The 9,135-nt window shown below is 33.3% G+C and overlaps 1 protein-coding gene across 1 annotated transcript; it reads right to left on the bottom strand.

The window, feature by feature from the left end:
- Positions 1-1,183: 1,183 nt before the first annotated feature.
- On the bottom strand, positions 1,184-2,113 carry LOC141523069 (olfactory receptor 13A1-like). The gene has a single exon (XM_074236352.1). It carries the CDS (start codon positions 2,111-2,113, stop codon positions 1,184-1,186), a length of 930 nt encoding a protein of 309 aa, XP_074092453.1.
- Positions 2,114-9,135: the final 7,022 nt, after the last annotated feature.

Here is a 9,135-nt window from a genome sequence, read left to right as displayed (position 1 = left end):
AAGATAGTTTTGGTTGAAGACCGTTGTATTTTGCCTGATATAATATTTCACGTCTTGTTCTCCATTTCATTGAAATGATTGCTGCTAAGTTTGTAATCTTTTTATTTATTTTATTTGGAATCTCTTAATATAGACAGCAAAATCTGAGAATTTTTATTCTGGAATTGCATTTAGGTCATCAGTGACTTCTTTTGATTTTCAATCAAAGATATTTTCTTTAATGATTTAATAAGAAATTATATCAAAGTTCTTTTTATGGGTGTAAGGTAATTCTAGGTAACATGAACTACAAAAAATAACATCAGGCAGATTTTAAAAATAAGGCTCACAATTTTGTGAATTTCAAAAAAAATACCTTGTCATTGTGTGTAAGTATAATCTCCACCTCCATTCACAATTAAGAACTGAACTCTACTTGGTCTTTGTGAAAGACTGACTCCCAGGAGTGTTTGTTGACCCTCCAATTAACTTTTAGTGAGGACCACAAAATAATTCTTAGACTATATCACTGTGCTCTATTTCCTGTTTTTATAAGAAATATCTTATAATTTCTTCAATTCCATACTTTGACTTTATTTTAAGAATTCATATTAAACATTAGAATCATTCAATTGGATCCTTTCTCTACACGTTTTCATTACAATAGTCACTAAAGTTCTCTAGTACAATCAAACTTTATAGAAGCTGTTTCCTTTGAATGAGGAGAGGCATTAAGGAAAGACCTTTCTTTAATCCCCTTTTAAAAGAAAAACTCCTCTGGTGTAAGAGAATTAATTCATACTTTTCCATTTTATCTGAAGTCAATGAGGTTTATAACAAAAACTTAAATGAGTTTCTCATAATTCTTTGACATCTGAAAGATAAGGAACCAGATATTTAAGTGAATTCTCCCTTAGAATATGTCTTAGTATTAAAATTAAATTTGGCTTAAACCATGGATCTGACATGGTATGGCCCAAAGTGATAATCTTTGTAGATATTCTGACTTTAAATTCACTAAATGAATTCAAGAATACAATGTAATCAGAGTGTTATCTGATTGATACAAGAACACATCAGGAGCATTGCCTACCAGAAGAAATCATGTTTAAAGTTTTCCAGACTGTGATTTATGTACAATTTTTGGTTTCAAATAGATTCATAATCCTTTTTTCTGAGCTGAATCAACTTAACAAATGAACCATCATTTAAAAAGAAATGGGCATAATTTCTTGAGTGCTATTTTCACATCCTTGTTTCTCAGGGAGTAGATCATAGGGTTCAAAGCTGGGGTCACTATGGCATAAATCACTGATGCTACTTTGCCATCCTTCAGAGACTGACCAAGACCAGGTAGAAAGTAGATGTAAATTACAGTGCAATAATACATGGTGACCACTATAAGGTGGGAAGAACAAGTGGAAAATGCTCTCTTCTTCCCTTCATTGGTTCGAATCTTCAAGATGCTGGAGATGATGAAACCATAGGACACCAGAATAAGCAGGAAAGTGATAGCAGCAAAGAACATATCAGCAATAACTACCATTATATTATTAACATAGGTTGAGGAGCAGGACAGAGGCAATAATGGAGGAATCTCACAAAAGAAATGATCAATGGCATTGGGACCACAGAAAGACAATTGAGCAGTCATGATGGTATGTATTGTTGTATCTATTCCACTGAAACTCCACACCACAGCTGCTAAGAAACAGCAAACTGCCTTGTTCATCATAGTATTGTAGTGGAGGGGCTGGCAGATGGCAGCATATCGATCATAGGCCATGGCTGTAAAAAGCAGCAACTCAGCACTCAAACACCAAGTTAGGAAGTATATCTGACATAAGCAACCACCATAGGAAATGGTGTTTTTGGTCATCAGGTTCTTCAGTAACTTTGGCACAATAGTGGAGGAGGAGAGAATATCCAACAGTGCCAAATTGATAAGGAAAAAGTACATGGGAGTATGAAGGCCTGGGTTTAAAATAATAACAGTGATAATGATTAAATTACCTGTGAATGCCACTATGAAAAGTCCTAAAAAGAGGCTGAAGATTAAAATCTGAACATGAGGATTTTCAGAGAAGCTTTGTAAGATAAACTCATCTACTGAAGACTGATTATTTGTTGCCATGTTGGTAAGATATAAGGTTTTTTGGGGTCAATGTATGGCCACAAAATCCAGCCCATAATAGATCATTTTTCTTCCTAAAGAAAAGAAAAAAAAGATCTGTATTAAAATGGGCATATTTAAATTGTTATAATATTCCAAAATCAAATTGTGACGAAGTCATTCAACTGTATTTAACCACAGACTAAAATTTGAGTGAGATTATCTGGTGAATGCAGTCTCTTCCTAATGAATTCAATCTCCTCTCCCCAACCTAGAGGTACATAAAACATACCCACACACTCACATTATCTTTTTTAGGGAAATCATGATCATTTTCTTTAGATATCTTTTAGCACCTTCAATGTCCCCCTTCTCCAACTCAGTCATGAGGGGAGACCAAGTAAGTTTCTGTGGCATAGTTCTCTTGTTTGAATCTGCAGTGGGATGGATAGCCATGATTGGAAATTTTATGAACTTTTACATCCCACAATAAAAAAGAGGTGGATGACTGAAGAGTGGTGGAAAGTACTGTTGTATCTGTAATTGAAACTGGATCAATGCAGGACCAGAAAAAGAATGTATCATGGCAAGAGAAGTGTCCCAAGGTAAAGGGTTTAGTAAGTACATAAGTAGTTAGGTAAATGGCTAGGTGGTACAGTGGAACTGGAATTTTACTTAAAACTTAACTTCTCAGATTTCAATATGTAGACAAAATACAATGTCGCCATCGAATTCATTTAGTGAATTATACGTGTATTCTTATTTTCATGCATGCCCATATGGGACCAGTCTTATCTTTCAGTTTCCTCCTCTCTCACCATAGCTAAACACTGCTTCTAAAGTAGTCATTGCTCTACATGGCACTGGTCCTTTAAGTGACAAACATTTACCTTCTCTCTAATCAATCTTCATGTCAGAATTGAGTCTTTAAAATATAGTTTAATAACATTCACTCTGAAGTAATTACAAACGAGGTCTAGGTAATTAATTTAATTTTATGCTGAAGAATTTTTTCATGACATTTTCACTCAGGTTCATTCCTTTTCCCTTTTTCCTCCTTTTTCTTGGTGATATGCTCATTCTTTGACATGATAGTGATCAAATGATGAAGCTATTTTTTTGTATTAGTGAGGGACACAAGTAGTTCACGTTTCTATCCCCTGTTCTGACATCATGTGGAGAGACCATCTGAACATATTACCTTCTAGCAAATCAATAGTTTTAAGAAAGAGATAATTGCTTTAATTTTACTTAAAAATCAAAGAGTAGTGAGAATACTCTGAAATTACATCAGTGAGGAAAAATTGATTTAAGAAGAATATTGGTAATTGATCCCTGGACTAAAAACCACTAGGAGAAGGAATAGGGTCTTACCAATCTGTCAGCCTTTTTTTCTGAGTTTTAATAGAGTTCTTTCTAGTACTTTGGATAAACGTATAAAATTAGTAGTTAGAGTAATCGCATCCTTCTAAGTCAAGGATATCTTCCTTTTTAACAGGACAAAATTGTTATCTTGAAGTTTAGAGATCACCAGTTTCATGATAATGATAATCAAAATCATTCAGAACTTTTTTCCATTTATGAGAACTACTTTCTTAAAACTGTTATCAAATTGTTCTGTCATTCTTCCATAATACTATTTAGCCATTTCCTTTATAAGATCAGGTTTCAGATATTCTGAGTATATTTCAGGGATATTAAAGGCCAAAATACTGCACAAACTCAGAATATTATTATTTTACAACATTACAGTGATTTTATAATTTTACAAGGGATCGATTGACAGCGAAATATGTTCTTTCTTTGGAAAAATGCTGATATTTAAAAATGGTTTTATTAATATTGGAAATTGGTGGTTAAGGAACTACATCTATTAACACATTCAGCTGCCTTCTTTTTGAGAACTGCCTAGAACATTGATTTTTCTGGAGGTCATAGACCTGCATATGTCAATGTTATACTAAATTTATATATTCTTAACTTAAAATTCAGGATATAATCACTAGTTTCTCCTTGTTAAAGGAAGTAGAAATATTCATAGATCTAAAGAATGCCAGAACTAGAAGAAAATAGAGTCTATTGATTAATCATATAAATTTGAGAACATGAGAACTTGAGAACAGGAACTTTTCCAAGGTCACAGAGAAGATTAGACTGAGTGGGATTTATAATCGAAGATTCCAATTATTCCACCGTTTATTAAATTCCAACAAATGCCAATTTAGAATAACCTTTTTCAAAATCTGAAAAACTTGTTTAAAACAATCCCTAATTTAAAAATATTGAATGGACTTATACACTTTTAAAAAATGTTATCATGTCCCTTGGGATCTCAAGGTAGGAAAGATAATGTAAAAATATTCATTGAATTCCAACAGTTTAGTCTTTATGAATGATATATGCTGCAACTTTCAGGACTCCCTCTTATAAAAACAGAGACAGACAGTAGACAGAGTTGATTTTTTTCCCCATCTGCACAATGAGGGGGTGAGGCAAGATGACCTCTGGTGGACTTATATCTCTAAATCTATGAGGAAACATTCTATGTAGGGAAACTTGGGGCATCTTTACCTTGGCAGCCAAGTGGCATTTCTTAAATTCCTCTCATGTACCATACACAGGACTATGACTTGATGATAAAAATGGCCTAAGTTTGAATAATTAGCAATAATAATAGCTTGTTTGTAGATGGATCGTTAGATAGATTGATAGAGAGAGAGATGATGATCATGATGATAGATAGACAGAGAGATAGAAAAAATGTAGATTAACAATAATTTTTATGGGGACAGCTAAGTGGCACAGTGGATAGCTGGCACTGGCCCTGGAGTCAGGAGTAACTGAGTTAAAACCCAGTCTCAGACACTTAATAGTTACCTAGCTATGTAATCTTGGGCAAGTCACTTAACTCCAATGACTTACCAAAAAAAGAAAGAACGAAAATATCTACTATGAGTCAGACACTGTGTTCAGCTTTGGGGAAAACATATATAAGCAAGCAAGACAGTCCCTTTTCTCAAGAAGGTTATAATGGAGACAACAACCAAATGTATGCTGTTGAAAACAGAATAATGTGCCCACAAGAGATCATATTGTAGAAATGACTGAGATGTTGTGAGAATTGTATGAACCCCAACAAAATAAGACAAAATCTTATATAACATTAACTAGAGATCCAAAAGTATTGTACAAGTTTTCATTATTAGTAGGAGATAAGGATGGTGCAGTGGATAGAGGTGGACTTCCAAGAAGGGAGAGCTAAGTTCAGTCCTTCCTCTGATTGTTCATGCACAAGTCATTATACTTTCACACTTCTTCATACCAAGCATCTCACACTCTTTAAAACTGTTTGAAAATCGAATGGTCTTTCTTAGCAAATGCAGGACTTCACCATGAATTCCCTATATTATTAAAACCTTATATCTGAAGAAAAAGAAAAAGAAATATACTGAGACAGAGGAAAAAGAAAGTGAGGGAAAGACCATGTCCCTCAGAGATTATTTTTAGTTCATATTCTATAGATTATGCTTATACATAATTATTTACACATTGCCTCCCCCATCAGAATCTGAGATTCCAGAAGGCAAAAATTATTTTTGCTACTTTTAGAATGCCCAGCATTGAGCAAAGTGCCTCCCAAATACCAAGTGCTTAATATTTCATGATCCATGTTAGAATTTTATGACATCATTGACTTTTGAGTATTAGAAAAACAATACATAAAGAAGCATGAAATAGCATAGAGATTCCTATAGATTTAGGGTCTGGAGAAATCTGGTGAAGCTCATTTCTTTAAATAACCAGCTATGGAATTATTTGGTAGATAGCTTTGTTTGTTGCTAATGAATTTCAGTCTTTATTAGCAAAATAGGGATAAACATCAGAGAGAGCAACCACAGGAGGCTATTATGAAATATCATTGAATAAATGAGTGGATAATGATTCATAAATCTTAAGTTTTATTTAAATATCACTTATAATTATTACTATTATTAAATAGTAAGAATAGTAAGAAATTTAGGACCTTTGCAAATGAGGATGTTGGAAGAAACTGAGGTAAAGAGAAAGAAATAGAGATAAGACTATTGAAAATTAATTTCGTATATATTATATCATTTGCTCTTAGTAACAATGCCATGATTTAGGTATTCTCATTTTTAAGCTAAAAAAAAAATAAGAAACTGGGTGGTTTACTGGCTTTTGGCTTTAATGAAATCGCTTGGATTTCTTTTCCTCTATTCTAACCCATAAAAAATGAGAATGTTGAAATTACAACATGATATAAAACATAATGACATTTTTGACATATAAAATTTATTACAACATTAAATTTAGTGTGCCTGACACACAAATTTTCATAGAAAATGACAAAAGTGAGCATAGATTCAAGCAAGATTTCTTGATTCAGTTTTTCAACACTAAATTCAGTGCTTTATGAGTGTATTCTAGAGGTCTTTGCACATTGCAATTTAATATTAAGATGTATGGTTTCCTTGCCTTTGGATAGTTCAGTTGACATGCTACAGAAAAAGTTTAAGCTACCAAATAGTAGAGGCTTTTCATTTATGCTTTTATTTGTAGTCTCAGGTCTTGGTTTAGTGTCTTGCTCATTTAAAATTCTTTAAAAATGCTTGCAAATTTAACTTGCTGACCTGACCTCTGTACCATCTGTTATGGACAATCACAGCATTCATGACTTCTCTATGCGAACAAGATAACACAATAACAAAGGTGTTCTTGTGCTTTCATAGATTAATAGGTTACCATAGTCTATATTTCCCTATGAAAATGACCACTTTCCTGTCCCAAAAAGGCTTCTAAAGGTGTAGCACATTCAAGTCACTGCCCCCTGACTCCTTATTCCAGTGTCCTCCCTCTTCTCCCTAAGCACGCTCCTCAGCCTCCGTCCTGGTCCTCACTGTCTCCAAGGTCCCAAAGTGTCACCTGTGGGTTGAGGAGGAAGAAGAGATGCTGGGCCCAGGTCTGACACTGACCAGCCTGGGGAGTTTCAGGACAAAGGTCATTGTTATTTTGTTACATTGTGTCACTGACCTGTGAGGACAGAGGCCAAGGTGGGGGCGGGGTGGAGAGGAGGTGGGCCCGCACTCACTGCCTGCTTCTGTCACTGTTCATCTCTCCCTCCTTATACTTCCTTTGTCATCCCCTTGTCTGGATCCTCTTCTTGCCATTGTCCTCATCAAAGGAAATCCAAAGAATTAACTAAAAACAGAAAGGTGCAGGTCCATGGCTGTTATGGTTGCTAAATTGAAAGCAATTATACAAGGACTTTATTGAACAAGAATTCAGGAAGGAAAAGCTAACCAATTCTCTATCAAAATCTCCTAACAAGGATGAAGCAGGAATTTTCTGTTAGCTTTGCTTATAAGAGAATTAAGACTCTGAGGAAATATATCATCCTGAATATGCAAAGTTTTACTCAATATTTCTTTTCACCCTAACACAGCCCTGTAAAACATGGGGCAAATGTAATTATCTTCATTTTTGCAAATGAGAAATTAGGCTCACTGAGCTCAATGGACTTGTCTGAATGAAAATAAGAGGCAAAGCTAGATCCTTCTGATTTTAATTTCTAATTAGTTCTCATTTAACTAATAAGATCTAATTAGATCTTTTCAGCTTCAATTCTAATTAGATCCTTCTTTTTCTAAGTTTTATTCTACTTCTACTATGTTTTGCGAAATAAGGGTTTTAAACATTGGTATGATTGTATGATCACAAAGAATGGAATAACTTAATTGCAAGGCAAAATTCACCACTATCTGACTGAATCCAGATAAAAAGATAAAATTACTGCTAATAATAATTAAGCTAATTATAATGATGTGCAAGAGAGTATAAATACAATAATAATTTTATTAATTATATTGATAGCTAACAGATTGTGAATAAAATATTTAATTATAAATATACCATATGTCTATATTAACATAATTAAATATTTATGAATAATAAATATATTATAAACATCTATAAATCAGTTCCCTTATTTTAATATATGTTTGCTTATATGTACATTTATATAAAGGCGGAAAACATAATTGATCACCATCTCAATTCATAAAGCAGATAGAAAGAGCACTTTATATCAAAACTACATAGAATAAAATTTGATCTTTGATGATTTCAAAATATTAGGAGTTTACAAAATGTTATTATAAAGAATTCATAATATAACATGTGAGAGGCAGTGCAGAATGGTAGACAGAATTCTGGCTTCACTATTAGGAAGAACTTGATTCATGCTCTATCTCTGGCACATCAATTGAAGGGACCAGTAAGTGAATGCTTAGTAAACACTCTCAACTAAGAAAAAATATTACAACAGGTACAAAACTATATTTCTAAAGTAAATTCACATACAATATGTTCTCTATATACATAAAATAAGTGATCTGGTGATGGTGGGGTAGATTGGAGGGTAGGGGAGGTAAAAGCAAAATATGCTAAAAGAAATATCCTACAATCATTTCTTGAGTCTGATTCTTTGACTAAATCACAAACTTTGAGGTGAAATTTCAAAAGGAAGAAGAGAAATGACTCTGCTTTACTCATATCAACTCATTTTTTTACTCATTCCAATTATAGCATTTCTGACTTAAAGGAAAATTATCTGATTCTGCCTCTTTCTATGCTCTCTCTCTTCCTCTTTCATTCTCTCTCTCTCTCTCTCTCTATCTATCTATCTATCTATCTATCTATCTATCTATCTATCTCTCTCCCTATCTATCTATCTACCTACCTCTCTCTTTTCCTTATTCATTACTCACTCACTTTCTCTATATCCCTCATTTTAACTTTTTTGAGAATTTATATGTATATATTAATAATATAAAGTTGTTAAAATTCCCAAATTTTAAATATATATTTTTTCTTTCCTACCCTTGTCAGTTTTTTCCCCCTCTTAAAGCAGAAGTCTATTTCTTGGTAATTAGCAATCTTACCTTTTTCTACTAGAGGGTGCAATTTTTTCCTAGAAAATCATCAGTGCTCATTAGTTGCATTCTTTGTTCTATAAGAAGGAA

The sequence above is a fragment of the Macrotis lagotis genome, chromosome 4, assembly GCF_037893015.1.
Source record: "Macrotis lagotis isolate mMagLag1 chromosome 4, bilby.v1.9.chrom.fasta, whole genome shotgun sequence".
NCBI lineage: Eukaryota > Metazoa > Chordata > Mammalia > Peramelemorphia > Peramelidae > Macrotis > Macrotis lagotis.
The sequence above is the reverse complement of the archived record's forward strand: the minus strand, read 5'-3'. Positions and strand labels throughout refer to the sequence as shown.